Source organism: Mandrillus leucophaeus, unplaced genomic scaffold (genome assembly GCF_000951045.1).
Source record: "Mandrillus leucophaeus isolate KB7577 unplaced genomic scaffold, Mleu.le_1.0 Scaffold117, whole genome shotgun sequence".
NCBI lineage: Eukaryota > Metazoa > Chordata > Mammalia > Primates > Cercopithecidae > Mandrillus > Mandrillus leucophaeus.
Genome location: NW_012099987.1, coordinates 386,123 through 403,158, shown reverse-complemented (window position 1 = coordinate 403,158; position 17,036 = coordinate 386,123). Strand labels below are relative to the sequence as shown.

The window sequence follows — 17,036 nt, the reverse complement described above, 5'->3', positions numbered from 1 at the left end:
TAGGTCAGAAAATGGAGGATTTTTTTTTTTTTTTTTTTTTTTTTTTTTTTTGGCCTTGTGGCACAGGACTAGCAGGTAGATCGAGTGTGGGGGAGTATCTCAAAATATTTTGTACATTTCAGAGACCTACCCCATGAGAGGTACACCGTGTTATTACTACCCCCTCCAAAGCACATCTGCCCTTCATTCTCATCTCTGTTTCTATCTTAGTCCAAATCCTCTCCTTCAAGCCTGAGTTCAGGACATTCTTTCATTGATTGATTAATTGATTTTTAAATTTATTTGCTGACATGTTAAACAGGGACATCTTGTATATATCTGGCACATACATTGTGACAAATGTAAAGTTAAGTATGGCCAGGTGTGGTGGCTCATGCCTGTAATCCCAGCACTTTGGGAGGCCAAGGCGGGTGGATCACCTGAGGTCAGGAGTTCAAGACCAGCCTGACCAACGTGGTGAAACCCTGTTTCTACAAAAATACAAAAAAATTAGCCAGGGATGATGGCAGGTGCCTATAATCCCAGCTACTCGGGAGGTTGAGGTGGGAGAATCGCTTGAGCCTGGGAGGTGCAGTTAGTCGAGATCATGCCATTCATTGCACTCCAGCCTGGGCGACAGAGCGAGACTCTGTCTCAAAAAATAAATAAATAAATAAATAAATAAAATAAGTAAAGATAAGTATAAATATTTTCTACCTGCAAGAGAGGAAACAACTACACTAATGAAAACTGAGACTAAAGTAAAATCATTGCTCTGTGATTGGTACAAAGAAAATTGTCTATAAGCACAAAAGACGGGCATTCTTCTCTCTCTTTTTTTTTTTTTTTTTCTTTTTTGAGATGGAGTCTTGCTCTGTCACTCAGGCTGAAGTGCAGTAGCACTCTCTGGGCTCACTGCAACCTCTGCCTCCTGGGTTTAAGCGATTCTCCTGCCTCAGCCTCCCGAGTAGCTGGGATTACAGGCGAATGCCACCACACCTGGCTAATTTTTGTATTTTTAGTGGAGATGGGGTTTCACCATGTTGGCCGGGCTGATGTCGAACTCCAGACCTCAAGTGATTCACCCACCTCGGCCTCTCAAAGTGTTGGGAGGCATCAGCTATGAATGTTATCAGATGGGGGTGTTTAAAAGATCAACCTGGTGGCAAATGGAAGGTAGGGCTGATGGGAGGGTGCTAGTTCAGAGTCTGGTCCAGGAAAGAGGGGGCATTTTTCCAGTTTGTCTTTGGTATGTATTATTTATTTTGCATGAGTGAAACAGCAGCTTTGTTAATCTGTTGTAGATCTGAACATAAAGTCTGGTCTCCTCTGGTGACGGAGGAAGGGGGGAAGCGTCATCCATACAAGATGAATTTAGCCTCTGAGCCCCAGGTAAGTTCTTGCTCACCATTGCCGCTACTCTCACCACCCAGCAGTTTGCCATTTCTGACACTGCTCAGCACATTCCTGTTTTTCCTGCCCTGGAGGCCTGAGGATGAGACCGCAGGGAGAGCCCTCCACTGTCACTGCTGGTATCTGGCTCTTGTTCAGTTCTTCCCGTAAGGGAACTGCAGGAGGAAAGGGCTGGAAAACCCCAGGGCAGTGACGCTGTGTCCTCGGCTGGAAGCAGGGGGTCGGAAGGCGATAAGGGAAGCCGGTGGAAGCCTTCCTGCGTGGGAAGGGTTGGCAGGATCACAGTGAAGTCAAAGAGCTATTCAGCTCGTTATGGATTTTTAGCAACAAATGAATCCTGACAGGGATGGAAATAAGTTTAGGTCTGGAGGCCTAGAGCCTGGAAGAAATCGGGGGATATGTAATAGGAAGCCCTGCTTCTCCCCACCTTATGCCCCTGTTATGTTTCTGTGAGCCATGGAGTGGAAATCTCTATTTTTGTTACAGTGAAACTTCTAGTGAGACTTTAAAATTACTAAAACAAAGTGGCAATTAATATAAAAAAAGCAGTATGTAGTACACAATTTGTCACCCAGACAGAATTTCTCAGGACAGTAGACTGCCCTAAGATCCCATATTTGTGAATACATCTCTCAGAAGTTAGATTATAGATGATTTTATTTCTTTCTGTCTTATGTGTGTCTTCTACACATCTGCATGCATGGGTATTGTTTTGAAATAAGAGACAAACTTAGAGATGCTTAGAACATCTTTTGTAAAATTCCTCACACCCAACATGCTACTTGTCATAAAGTATGTGTCTATTGGATACATTAATGAATTAGTAATGATAAACTAGTATGTTGATAATGCCTTTTGAAAATTTTAGACTGGCTTGTGACCCAAGTTGAAGATTTGAAATTTAATTTATTTTTTGAAATTGGGGATACTATTTAGTGTTTATGGTGAATTAAGATATAATTAAAATACAATATATAGCTAGCTATCTTTTATACATAAAACAGAAACTTGTAGGAAGTTGAACTCACTTGGTATATTAGTGTGTGTTAATAGGGTGGTTCGATATAAGTCATATTTTCTCAACTAGAATCCATTAAAATATCAAAAATGAAGTCACACAAAATTTTTGCCATTTTAAGATAGTAAAAATAATGATTAAAAATCCCAAGAGTCATTTTAAGGATCATTTTGCATCATTTCAAAACTGACGTGAACATATTCTTCCATACAACTCCTCTCAGAAAAGTTCGTAAAATGGCACTTGGTCTATACACTGGCCGTTGTGCAAGCTCATTTAAAACATGCCACAGTTAGTTTCAGTTTCCTTGGGAGTTTTCAGCTACTTCATTAAATTTCCCATAAATGTTAAATTTTAATTGTTAAATTTTAATTTTTACATATTTTATAACACAAGGAATGATTTCGTTTTAACTTGGTCTATCTGAAATCCTCATTTTCATGTAAATAAGGTAATTATGTAAATTTCAGTTATAGTTTTCATTTGTAGTATATTTGAATTTTCATTTTAAATCTATAAACTAGTTACCTGTATTAATCATTGGAAGGTAGTTCTCTTCAGATTACAAGAATTCTCAAATACTTTCAACCCTAGTATTTTTCTTGTGATTCCAGTAATGCTTTATTACTGTAAGAAAAACTTCCCACCCATCATTTTTCCAAAGTCTTTTACTTCCAGCCATTCTAAAGCAGAGGATAAATGAGTAAGAGCAGAGTTCATCTATAATAAAAAGATCTGTTGGTTCATGTAATGCCAACCAACACCCCAGCTTATCTGAGGTCAGCATAGTTACACACCTAGTTTGTATTTCCTCATTATTGAGTTTCCTTGGAGACTGATAAATACAAAGCCCAAACAATTACGTCATCCCTTCTAAAAGGCAAGCCCTGAATCTGCCTGCTTTCTGGAAAGACCAGTCAGTATTCAGATGAGGGTAGAGATATTCCTTTTATGTACAAACCAGATGCATTCTTGAAAGATTCTTTATAAAGTGAAATCATCCGAATTTTCAACCTGAATTTTCCATTGACTTCCATTCTAATTGGAAATGTGTTTCTGGGGAGGAAGAAGGGAATAGACCCTGGATGAATATGTGCCACGAGCCAGGCACTGTACTTGACACTCTGGGAACTCATACAAATCCTTGTGAAAAAGGCTTTTTCTTCTACATTTTAAAGATGAAAAATGGGCTCAGAGGGGTATTCCTTGCTCATGGCCAAACAGGAAATTGCAGGGAAAAATTGAGCCAAGGCAGAAAAATAAAGACCCTTCCCTGGGGCTCTGCATCCTCTGCTGCTCCTAGGAATTGCCGTGGGGATGGAGAGAAGAAGAAAGCATGACCATCCTGGCTGTGACATATGTAGGCAAGGGTCCCCGGCCACCAATCTGTAAATCTCCTGTCTTCATGACCATAGCCTTTAATTACTATATATGATTTCTTTGGGTAGCTGTGCCAAAAAATTTACTTAACTACTCTTCGATAACTGCTGAAATTTTGTGTTGTTTTTAATTTTTTATTGTTTATTTTTATTTTTTCTGAGACAGAGTTGCTCTGTCGCTCAGGCTGGAATGCAGTGGTGCAGTCTCGGCTCACTGCAACCTCCGCCTCCTGAGTTCAAGTGATTTTCTTGCCTCGGCCTCCGAGTAGCTGGGATTACAGGCAGGTGCCACCACGCCCAGCTAATTTTTGTATTTTAGTAGAAACGAGGTTTCACCGTTTTGGCCAGAGTGGCCTTGAATTCCTGATCTCAGGTGATCCTCTTGCATTGGCTTCCCAAAGTGCTGCAGTTACAGGAATGAGCCACCGTGCCTGGCCTGTTTTGTGTTTTTAGAGATGGGAGTCTTGCTCTGTTACCCAGGCTGATGTGCAGTGGCATGATATGGCACACTGCAGCCTCCATCTCCTGGGCTTACACTATCCTCCTTCCTCAGCCCTCTCAAGTAGCTGGGTCTGTAGGCATGCACCATCATGCCTGTCTAACTTTTTTTTTTAGGACTGGGGTCTTACTATGTTGCCCAGACTGGTTTCGAACTCCTGGGCTCAAGCAATCCTCCTGCTTTGGACTCCCAAAGTGTTGGGATTACAGGCATGAGCCACTGCACCCAGCCAAAAGAGAAATCTTTTTTTTTTTTTTTTGAGACAGAGTTCTACTCTTGTTGCCCAGGCTGGAGTGCAATGGTGCAATCTCGGCTCACCTCAACCTCCGCCTCCCGGGTTCAAGAGATTCTCCTGCCTCAGCCTCCCGAGTAGCTGGGATTACAGATATGCGCCATCACGCTTGGCTAAATATTGTATTTTTAGTAGAGATGAGGTTTCTCCATATTGGTCAGGCTGGTCTCGAACTCCCGACCTCAGGTGATCTGCCCACCTCGGCCTCCCAAAGTGCTGGGATTACAGGTGTGAGCCACCGCGCTTGGCCAAAAAGAGAAATCTTAAACATAAAAATATTTTCAATTTGTTTTATTTTATTTTAAATTAGGTACTCAATAAACCTGTTTTCATATTTTTTTTTTTTAAGAAAGCATAAAATACTTAAAGATTTAACAAAAAAGGAGAGAAAAAAAGGAAGTGCAACAGACGACAGAAACTCTTTTGGGGGCAGCTGTTCTGGGCCTGGGTGTTTTAAGAAAGAGACTAGAGTTCAGGAAGATTTTTCTGGAAAACAGACACTAAGACACATTTTGAGTTCAGCAGGCTGCACAGAGCATGCATCACCTGGAAGCCATGGGTTGATCCAGACACCCATATAGAAAAGACCCTGCTAATTGGGCTATCAGAAAAGCTGTGATGCTGGCAGGGGGGAAAGAAAAAGTAGAAAAGTTGTAGTTTTAGAAAACAGGAATGTTCATTTCAAAAGTAGTTTTGGGGGTTTGTAAAGGAGCTCTGAGATGTTGTAGCTGTAGTAATTATTCACCTGACTCCTAGCAAGTCTAGGGTGGGGGTGGAGGGAACTTTCTCAAATTACAGAAAGGGGAATGAGAAGACAAGGAACTCAAAGTCCTTTTCTGCAGCTCTGCTGGGTACCACCCCTGTAACAGGTATCCCCTGACCTTCTATCTGATTAGCCTTGTCTTTCTCCCAGAAGAAACAATAGATAGATCCTTAATTCCCTTTACCCTTGTTGTGCAGGAGACTGAGGCCATGTCTGCCTAGTCAGCAGCTGCTTCCCCTGTGACATCACACCCTCTTATCTTGCTTGTCTAACTTGCTCACTTCTGGAGAATTTATCTCCACCTTTTATCATCTCCTGTTTTGCACTGACCAAAGTGGCTGCATGTTTCTCTCCACCTAGTGCTTTAATCCCTTTGGTATGTGCCCTGAAAGCGTGTTTTAGCTCTGACTTGAATCTTACAGCCCAAAGCATCAAGGGCTGTCCGGCCCGAGGGTGCCCAGAGGGCAGGCTTTGCTGGGCCTCAAGGAAGAATCAAAAGGCAGAGATGATTCAGAGGATGTGAACTCCCAAAGGTTCCCATTGTGGGAAACTTCCCCAGTCATTGCCCGTGTGTCTCAGTGGGTGTATCAGTGCCCCTCAGCTAAAGTTTGGGTTGAACTAGGGCCATCTTAGCAGCTGGAACACCTCTCCCTGGCACTCAGCCTGCACTGCCCATCAAGGGGTTTGCATTGGATGCCCCCCTTGATTTGTCCTCTGATCCCTGCCTGCAGGAGGTCCTGCACATAGGAAGCGCCCACAACCGAAGTGCCATGCCCTTTACCGCCTCGCCTGCCTCCAGCGCTACCGCCAGGGTCATCACAAACCAGTACAACAACCCAGCTGGCCTCTACTCTTCTGAAAATATCTCCAACTTCAACAATGCCCTGGAGTCAAAGACTGCTGCCAGCGGGGTGGAAGCGAACAGCAGACCGTAAGTAGTCCTCCTCTGAGCTGGTCCTGGTAGGGGCTTTCACATCAGGACCAGGGCTGCCCAGGCAGGTGCAAGAGCCACTACTCCAGGGAGAAAAATGAATACATTAGCAGAACACTTCTGTGTTCATTTTCTTCATCTACACAAAGAGGGCAATACCTCCTGCTTTATAGGGTGTCTGTAAAAATAAGAATTAACATGTAAAATGCCCAGCATTGTGTCAAGCACAAACAAATCAGTGAATCCTCCAGAACTGTTTTTATTTGTGTTTTGATTTCTGTGATCATCATCTTCTAATTGAACACAGTCCTTCCTTGACAGGCCTGCTGCTTCCTGAGAAATTCTTCAGTATTAATAGTCGGGGAGTGTTTGAGAGAATCTACAGTAGCCTGTGCTTGTGTTCACCATCTGAACTAAGGGAGAAATACTTCATGGTGCACAGTTTTGGTGAAGCAGTATTTGCTTTTCCCCCAGGGTGGACCAGAAGTCATAAAAGAAAAGTCCCTAAGGATATAAATGCTTGTCCTTAAGAATGGGTTCTGATCTGGGGACAGAGGCAGGCTTAACTGGGGGAGAGGTAGGGCTGTAGGTGGAAAGGAGAGAGGTATCTGAGGAAGTGCCTTGCTGGGGACTGAGGAGGTATGTCCTCTTCTGTCACAGATCATTTGGCTGCAGCTGCCTTTGAGTCTTTTTTTTTTTTTTTTTTTGAGACAAAGTTTCGCTCTGTCACCCAGGCTGGAGTACAGTGGTTTGATCACGGCTCACTGCAGCCTCAACCTCCTGGGTTCAAGTGATCCTCCTGCCTCAGCCTTCTGAGTATCTGGTACTACAGGTGTGTGCCACCACACTTGGCTAAGTTTTGATTTTTTTTTTTTGTAGAGATTGGGGTCTCACTGTGTTGCCCAGGCTGGTCTCGAACTCCTGGGCTCAAGTGATCCTCCCACCTCAGACTCCCAAAGTTCCGGAATTACAGGCATGAGCCACCAAGCCCTTTGAGTCTTTATTGGAGTCTCCTGGATCTTCCCAGCAGAGGGGCCCAGTCTGCTCCATCTCAGACTCTTTGAGGATGAATCCAGAAACTGGGAATCCCAGCAAAGGAACTGGGTTTGAGGATGGGTTAGAGATGGGGCCAATTCTCTGCAGGTGTAAAGGGGGTGGACTAGGTTAGGAATTTCCCACTCAAATACCCAAAAGTGGCAGGCAGGATGAGGAACTGAGGCAGAGCTCTGAGTAAACAAGGGTGCCGGGTAGGGGTGGGGGTGGGGGTGGCAGCTGGAGCCTGCATTCCTGGTCCAGAGGGGCCGCTGCTCCTTGGCTCCAGCTGCGTGCCACATGCAGGTCTCGTTTCTGCAGATTATTTCCGTTAAAACAGAAGTTGGAAAGCCTCTTTTTATCGGAAATCTCCTGATTTTTAAGTATTGGTGACATTTAAATTTTGTTGGAAAACACTGTGTGGTCCAAACTTGCCTGAGCTCTGAGAACCTTTCCCACTTGGAATTCTCAATTTTTGTATTGCCTCTGAAGCCTGCTTTGCCATTCAGTTTCTCCCCAATTCACCTTTAACAAGAACCTGCTCAACTCTTATGGTAATTAAATTGCAAACCAATGGCTTCAAATGCAGGTTGAGAGATGTGAAGATACTAGCGGTTCCAAACTACTTAAATGTTTGGAACACCTCTCAAGGGCTCCTTGGCCATTCCGTGCATATAGTCACCCCTCCCCTCCCCACAGAGAGACAGATGTCATTGGAAACCCATGGCATGCATGTCCCTGTGCCCGACACTGAGAGGACACTAAGATTTCTTTCTTTCTTTCTTTTTTTTTTTTTGAGACGGAGTTTCACCCTTGTTGCCCAGGCTAGAGTGCAATGGAGCGATTTCGGCTCACCGCAACCTCCACCTCCCCGCAACCTCCGCCACCTGGGTTCAAGTGATTCTTCTGCGTTAGCCTCCCAAGTAGCTGGGATTACAGGCATGCGCCACCATGCCTGGATAATTTTGTTTTTTTAGTAGAGATGGGGTTTCTCCATGTCGATCAGGCTGGTCTCAGACTCCCGACCTCAGGTGATCTGCCTGCCTCAGCCTCCCAAAGTGCTGGTCTTACAGGTGTGAGCCACTGTGCCCAGCTGACACTGAGATTTCTTTTAGCATTTCTTTGAGTCTAGTAGGGCAGACTTCTTTCTGTGTGACTTTGGCTTTAGAAGATGTTAAAAGTTACTGGCCATTTATCATAGTAACCAAGGCAAAGTCGCCGCCAGTGCTGCTGCTTCCCCAAATTCTGGTTCTGGCAAGGGCTTACTGGCTTGAGATGATGATCCTCTTCCAGGTGACCGTGGGGACATTTGAGACACCTGAGAAAGGTGTCATACTGGGCCCCCAGGCTTTCCACAGACATACCCTGAGGGGAAGCTTCCAAGCAGCTCAGGAATGGTGGAAACACTAGGGGCTGTGATCCTTGTTTTTAGCTGCTTTGGTGCTGGGGAGGCTGAGAACGCGACCCTCTTTTACTGTCCCAGAGTGGAATGTTCCATGATCTGGACTTAATAACCCAGGAAATGACACATCCTTAATTGAAAGAGCTGCTATGCATTGGGAGAAATATGTGCCTGGGAAATATTTTTAGTATGGCCTTGGCTATTTTTCCTTCATTAATGTCTTTCTTCTTCTCTTACGTTCCTTGCATGCTCCCTCCCCCGAGTCTGAAACTACCAGGTGGCTATGTAAGCCTTTCCTCTAGCCCCTGGCCCAGACTCTTCGGCTGCAGTAGTTTCCGAGTATCAAAATTTGTCTCTTTGCAGGTTTTCTCAGCAGAGAGGGTCCCGTTTCTGTTCCATCCCACACTCTTTGAGGATGAACCCAGAAACAGTGGGAAAACCAACAGCCTAAGGCAGAGGAGCTGCCTAACTGGCCATGCTGCTTGTATGGGGGGGCGGGGTCTCAGTTTGCTGGTGTATTTCTAGTGCATTCCCACAAAGAAAGATTCTCCTGTGAGCTCAGCAGTCACCCAGTAACTTTGCTTGCTCAGTCAGCACAAGTCCCAAGTGCTCGCTCCCTCCCACTGTTTAGTCTGTGAAATTCGCTGAGGTTCCAGAATTGGCTCACTGCATACTTTGCATCTGAGGTCATCACCCATTCTCTGGGGCTTGCCCTGGATTTCTTTGTCCTACGCACTTGAAGGTATGGTGTGTCTGTGGCTATCTGTCTTGTAGGTCTTTACAGAGCTGCGTCCCAATCAGATAAGAACAAGAGATAACCTTGCCAACTGGTAAGGCAGGTGAGGGGGTTTCTCTGCTTCCCTTCCTCCCGGTGCACACAGTGGAGGGGGAGGTCCTCAGTGGCCTTTTTCCTCTAGGTCAGTTCAGCATTATAATCATTTATCGAGTGCCTACTGTGTACCAGGTGGGCGAAGAAAATGTCAGTTCAGCAGAAAGCTAGCACCTTTCCTCTGATCTCTTTTAATTGAGTTGAGGGGACCTGGTCAAAATCAGAAAATTCAGAGCCCAGATTTCATTGTTTATATGACACTGCCTGATACTTCCTAAAGGCTTGGTAGATAGAGGGGCCCGAGCCTTGAATTCCAGCTCTGCCTCTTACTAGCTGTGTGACCTTGGAAAAACCATGTAACATATCTGAAACTCAGTCTCCTGAGATCTAAGGTGGAAATAATACTAACTTCTTCACCACCAGATTGTTGAGACAATGCAACGGGATATGCACAGAACACTCAGCACAGTGCCTGGCCCCTGGTAGGTGCTCAGTAAATGCTAATTATTGCTGACTTTGGTGTCCATTAGTAACTCCATCCCCATCACTTCTGAGAACTGGCGGCTACAGAAGTGTGGAAGCACATAGACAAATGTAATGGAGAAGACTTTGCTGTGGCTTATGGTACACTTCTTTCCTTCCCATTAAATTCAGCCAGCCCACACAGCTCATCAGCTTACTGATGGGGTGATGGTGTGCTCTTCAAGGAATGATTGGAGAGCTCCTATAACCAACATACTAGGCCCTAGATAATAGCTCTTCCAAATTGTGTTGTAAGATGTTGCCCCCAAACACTCATGAGGGAGATTTATAAGCAGCTGCCCTGGAAATAAAGGGATGCATCATTTTCTATTCAAATGATATCACAAGGATGATATTAACCCTGGCTTCTTCAGAGCTGAATCAGAAGTACACCTCTGTGATGAAGGCTGCTTGCCCCTCTAGCTAAACTTGCCTGCCACCCACAGAAAACTGGCTCTGGTGTGTGGACGTTCCTCTCTCTTTTTCTGGTGCCCACAATTACCTCTCTGGTTTCTTATTGCAGGACCAACATGTGTGCCTTTGAAGACCAAAACTTAGGAAGCATACAGGCCAGGCTTCCCTTCTGAAAATGATTACATAGGGTTTCCCAGAATGGTGTTTGTGCGTGAACATTGGGGTAATCAGGCTGGGACATTTCATTTTTTGCAATATGAGATAGGAAAGATTTTTCTGGGTCCTTCTACCTCCTTTACCCCCACCTAAAAAAACAAGTATTCCTCTACATTATTTCCAGTTAGCACATAACTTCTACCATTTGGGGAAAATATTTCTTAAAATTAATTAAAATTTTTATTTTGAGATAATTGTAGATTCACTTGCAGTTTTAGGAAATAATACAGAGAGATCCCCTATACCCTTTACCAATTTCCCTCAGTGGTAACATCTTGAAAACACAATAGTAACAAAACCAGGATATTGATATCAATACACTCAAGATACTGAACATTTCCATTTCTGCAAGGGTTTCTCATGTTGCTCTTTTATAGCCACACTCACTTCCCTCCTGTCCCTTCACCCTCCTTAACCCCTGGCAACCTACTCATCTACTCTTTATATTTTTATTATTTCAAGAATGTTATATTAATGGAATCATACAGTATGTAACCTGGGATTAGCCTTTTTACTCAGTATAATTGGAGATTTATTTAGATTTTTGTATCAATAGGTTTATGTATCAATAGTTTGTTCCTTCTGTTCTGTGAGTTTGTCTTTTTTTATTGTGTTAAAAAACACATGGAATTTATGATCTTAATCGTTTTTAAATCTATTGTGATGTTTACTGTATGTACATTGTTGTGAAACACATCTCTAGAACTTTTTTATCCTGCAAAACTGAAACTCTATACCCATTAAAAAACAACCTCACCTTTCTCCATCTCTCAAGCCCCTAGCAACCACTGTAATACTTTCTAAGAGTTTGATTACTTTAGATATCTTATATAATTGGAGTCATGCATTTGTCTTTTTTCAATTAGCGTAATGTCCTCAAGGTTTTCCCATGTTGTAGTATATGACGGGATTTCCTTTTTTTTTTTTTAAGGCTGAATAATATCCCATTTTTTTTTCGCATTTTCTTTATTCATGTTGATATGGTTTGTCTGTGTCCCCACCCAAATCCCATCTTGAATTCCACGTGTTGTGGGAGGGACGCAGTGTGAGGTAATTGAATCATGGGGTCAAATCTTTCCCATGTTGTTCTCGTGATAGTGAATAAGTCTCACAAGATCTGTTGGTTTTAAAAAGAGGAGCTCCCCTGCACAAGCTCTCTCTCTCTCTCTTTGCCTGCTCCATCCATGTAAGATGTGACTTGCTCCTCCTTCCACCATGATTGTGAGGCCGCCCCAGCCATGTGGAACTGTAAGTTCAATTAAACCTCTTTCTTTGTAAATTGCCCAGTCTTGGGTATATCTTTATCTACAGCAAGAAAACTCACTAATACACATGTTTTTATGGACGTTTAGGTTGCTTGCATCTCCTGGCTATTGTGAGTAATGCTGTAATGAATGTGGGTGTGCAAATATCTCTTTCAGATTCTTCTTCATTTCTTTTGTATATAATCAAAAGTGGGATTGCTGAATCATGTGGTAAATTTTTAATTTTTTGAGGAATCTCCATACTGTTTTCATAGTAGCTGTACCATTTTACATTCCCACCATCAATACGCAAGGGCTCCAATTTCTCCACATCCTTACCAACATTTGTTTTATGTCTTTTTGATAGTGGCCATCTTAACAGATGTGAGGTGATATCTCATTTTGGTTTTGATTTGCATTTCTTTAATAATTAGTGATGTTGAATATCTTTTCATATGCTTGTTAATCATTTTTGGCTAAATGTCTATTCAAATCATTTGATCAGTTTTTAATCGAGCTATTTGTTTTTTTGTTGTTGAGTTGTAGGATTTTTTAATATATTCTAGATATTAATTCCTTATCATACGTATGTTTTGCAAATATTTTTCCTATTTCGTAAGTTGCCTTTTCACTCTGTTGTTTCCTTTGTGGTGCAGAAGTTTTAAAATTTTTAGTTCTATTTGTTTATTTTTGCTCTTGTTGCTTGTGTTTTTGTGTCATATTCAAGAAACCATCGCCAAATTCAGTGTTAGGAAGCTTTATTTTTATTTTTTAATAAAGACAGAGTCTCAGGCTGGTCTCGAACTCCTGGGCTCAAGTGATTCTCCTTACCTTGGCCTCCCAAAGTGCTGGGATTACAGGTGTCAGCCACAGCACCTGGCCCCCTATGTTTTCTTTTAGAAGTTTTATATTTATAGTATCTGGTCTTATGTTTAGGTCTTTAATCTATTTTGAATTATTATTATTATTATTATTATTGAGACGAAGTCTCATTCTGTTGCCTGGGCTGGAGTACAGTGGCATGATCTTGGCTCACTGCAACCTCTACCTCCTGGGTTCAAGTGTTTCTTCGGTCTCAGCCTCCTGAGTATCTAGAACGATAGGCTTGTGTTGCCACTCTCGGCTAATTTTTTTGTAGTTTTTGGTAGAGATGGAGTTTCACTGTGTTGGCCAGGCTGGTCTCGAACTCCTGACCTCAAGTTATCTCCTGCCTCAGCCTCCCAAAGTGCTGGGATTACAGGCATGAGCCACGGTCCCTGGCCAAATTATTTTTTATGTGGTGTTAGGTAAGGGTCCAGCTTTATTCTTTTACATGTGAATATCCAGTTTTTCCGACACCATTGAAGAAATTATTCTTTAACCATTGTGTAGCTGTGGCACCCTTGTCGAAGATCATTTGACAGTGTGTCCAAAGGTTTATTCATAGGCTCTCTATTCTATTTCATTGGTCTCTATATCTGTCTTATGCTAGTACCATACTGTTTTGATTACTGTAGCTTTGTAAAATGTTTTGAAATAAGGATGTATGAGGCCTCCATTTTTGCTTTTCCTTCTCAAGGTTGTTTTGACTATTTAGGGTCCTTGGAGATGTTATATAATTTTACAATAGTGTTTTTTTATCTATAAAAAATGCCATTAGGGTTTTCATAGTGATTGCATTGAAGATGTAGATGCTTTGGGTAGTACAGATATTTTAACAATCTTAAGTGTTCCAGTCCATGAACATGAGATGTCTTTGTTTATTTGTGCATTCTTTGGTTTCTTTCAACAATGTTTTATATTTTTAAATATTTAAAAATGTTTCATAATTTTAAAATATACTCTATTCAGTGTACAAGTCTTTCACCTCCTTGGTTAAGTTTATTAGGTATTTTGTTCTTTTTGATGATTACACATGAGATTGTTTTCTTAGTTTTCTTTTTGGATTATTCATTGGTAGTGTATAGAAACAACTGTTTTTTGTTTGTTGATTTTGTGTTTTGCAACTGTGAATTCATTTATTAGTTCCAATAGTTTGTGTGTGTGTGTGTGTGTGTGTGTAGTGGGGGGATCTTTAGAGTTTTCTGTGTATTTGATCATCACATCTTTGAACAGATACAATTTTACTTCTTCCTTCCCAATTTGGATGCCTTTTATTTATTTGTATTGCGTAAGGTCTCTGATTAGGACCTCCAATGCTATGTTGAAAAGAGGTGGTAAAAGTTGGCGTTCTTGCCTTGCTGCTGATCTTAAGAGGAAAAGCTTTTGGTTTTTCATTTTCAGTGAGATGTTAGCTGTGGGCTTTTCATACATGGACTTTATTATGTGGAGGTAATTTCCTTCCATTCCTGTTTTGTTGAGTATTTTTATCATGAAACTTTGTTAAATTTTGTCAAATGCTTTTTCTGCATTCAGATGACTGTAGTTTTTGTCCTTCATTCTGTTAATGTGATGTGTTACATTGATTGATTGTTATATGTTAAAACATCCTTGCATTACAGGAATAAATTCCACTTGGTCATGGTGTTTAATCCTTTTAATATGCTGTTGAATTTGGTTTGCTAGTATTTTGTTGAGTATTTTTGCATCAATATTCATTAGTAATATCAGTCTATAGTTTTTTTTTTTTGTTTGTGGTATCTTTGTCTGGTTTTGGTATCAGAGTAATACTGGCCTCATAGAATGAGTTTGGAAGCATTCTCTCCTCTTCAGCTTTTTGGAAGAGTTTGAGAAGCATTAGTTTTAATTCTTTTAAAATTGTTTGATGGAATTCACGAGTGAAGCCATTTGGTTCTGGGCTTTTCTTTGTTGGAATGTTTTTGATTACTGATTCAACCTCCTTACTAGTTATAGGTCTGTTTAGAAATTTTTAATTTTTTTTTATGACTCAACCTTGGTAGGTTGTGTTTTTGGGAATTTATCCATTTCTTCTAGGTTTTCTAATTTGTTAATATATAATTGTTCATAGTTGTCTCTTACTATCCTTCTGTGGTATCAGCTGTAATGTCTCTTTCATTTCTGATTGATTGATTTATTTACTTACTTACTTAGAGACAGTCTGTCTCTCTTGCCCATGCTGGAGTGCAGTGTCTTACTGCAACCTCTGCCTCCTGGGTTCAAGTGATCTTCTCACTCCAGCTTCCTGAGTAGCTGAGACTACACAAGTATGTGTCACTATATCTGGTTAATTTTTTTTGTAATTTTTGTAGAGACGGGGTTTCACCATGTTGCCCAGGCTGGTCTCCAACTTCTGAGCTCAAGCAATCCTCCTGCCTTGACCTCCCAAAGTACTGGGATTATAGTCGTGAGCCACCGTGCCTGGCATGATAGTATTGTTGAATTTTTCTGTATCCTCTCTGATTTTCTGTCTAGTTGATCTATTAGTTGTTAAGAGAGGGGTGTAGAATTCTTCAGCTAAAATTGTGAATGTGTCTCTTTTCCTTTCAGTTCTGTCAGTTTTTGCTTTACATATTTTGAAGCTCTGTTGTTTGATGCATGCATATTTAGCATTGCTATAGCTGTTGTTAACTCTTTTGTGATTATATACTGTCCCTTTCAATCTCTGGTAAATTTACTTGTTCAGAGGTATACTTATCAGATATTATTAATAATATAACCACTCCTGTTTTCTTCTGATTAATATTGGCATGATATATTATTCTCTACCCTTTCACTTTTAGCCTGCTTATATATTAATATCGGAAATGAGTTTTATGTTGATAGCATATGTTTGGGTCATGTTTTAAAATGTACTGTTTTGTATCTACCCTGTTGGTTTCTGTCTTTCAGTTGGTTTATTTAGATGATGAACATTAATGCAATGATTGATATGTTAGGGCTTAAGTCTGGTATTTTATTTTTTGTTTTCTGTTTTCCATTTCTCTGTTTTCTTTTGCCTGCTTTCCTGTGGGTTGACATCATTTTTTTTTTTTTTAGAATAACATTTTTATTTGTAGTGTTTTTTATTCTATGTGTTTGTATAACCTTTTCAGTAGTTATCTGGGTATTACATTGTATATTTATATATATAACTTATCACAGTTTACTGGTATCATCATTTCAGGAGTTCAAAGAGTATTGAAACTTTGCTTCTCTTTGTGAACCTTTGCCCTCCCCTGCTTACAATATAGTTAAAATAGATCCTTTTATACACTTAGAACCACATCAGACAGTGTTACAATTTTTGCTTTACTTGTCAACAAGAATTAGAATATATTAAGAGGGAAAACAGTTTTTAAACCCATGTTTTTGCTTATGGGTTCTTTTTTCATTCTCGATATTCCAAGGTTTTTTTTTTTTTTTTTTTAAAGACAGAGTCTCGCTCTTGTGCCCCAGGCTGGAGTACCGTGGTGCGATCTCCGCTTACTGCCACCTCCACCTCCCGGATTCAAGTGATTCTTGTGCCTCGGCTTCTTGAGTAGCTGGAATTAACAGGCGTCTGCCACCATGCCCAGCTAATTTTTGTATTTTTAGTAGAGACAGGTTTTTGCCATGTTGTCCAGGCTGGTCTTCAACTCCTCACCTCAGGTGAGCCACCGTGCCTGGCTGGTTCCTTCTTTTCTTTTTTTTGTCTATTTAGATAACTTCCTTTAAACATTGTTAGGGTAGCTTTGCTAGAGATAAATGCTCTCAGTTTCCCTGTATCTGAGAATGTCTTGATTTCTTCTTCATTCTTGAAGGATATTTCCACTGTATACAAAATGCTAAGCTGGCAGTTTTTTTTCTTTCAGCAGCTGAAAACATTGTGCTACTTCCTTCTTTTCTTTATGGATTCTGATAAGAAATCTGCTGTCCTTTGAATTGGTTTTCCCCTCTAGATATGGTGTCATTTTTCTCTTACTGCTTTGAAAATTCTTTCTTTGTTGTAGTTTTCAGAAATTTACTATGCTGTGTTTTGGTGTAGATTTTTTTAGGTTTATCCTGTTTCCTGTTCACTTCACTTATTTATGTCTTTTGCCAAATTTAGGACACCTTCAGACATGATTTCTTCTAATACTTTTCTAGTCCCACCTTTTTTCTGTTCTTCCAAGACTCCATTGACATGAATTTTGATCTTTTATATATTCCCATAAGTTTGTGAGGCTCTTCATTTCTTTCTTTTCCTCCCCATTCTATTTTTCTACG

General features: G+C 41.0%; 1 protein-coding gene across 2 annotated transcripts in view; it reads left to right on the top strand.

The window, feature by feature from the left end:
- The window catches only part of PDLIM1 (PDZ and LIM domain 1), a 35,627-nt gene that overhangs the window by 3,214 nt on the left and 15,377 nt on the right, over window positions 1-17,036 (top strand). For both annotated transcript variants that reach the window (XM_011999892.1, XM_011999886.1), the window contains 2 exons: window positions 1,284-1,371; window positions 6,075-6,274. In XM_011999892.1, the coding sequence (XP_011855282.1) occupies window positions 1,284-1,371; window positions 6,075-6,274 (288 nt within the window). The remainder of the gene's footprint in view (window positions 1-1,283; window positions 1,372-6,074; window positions 6,275-17,036) is intronic.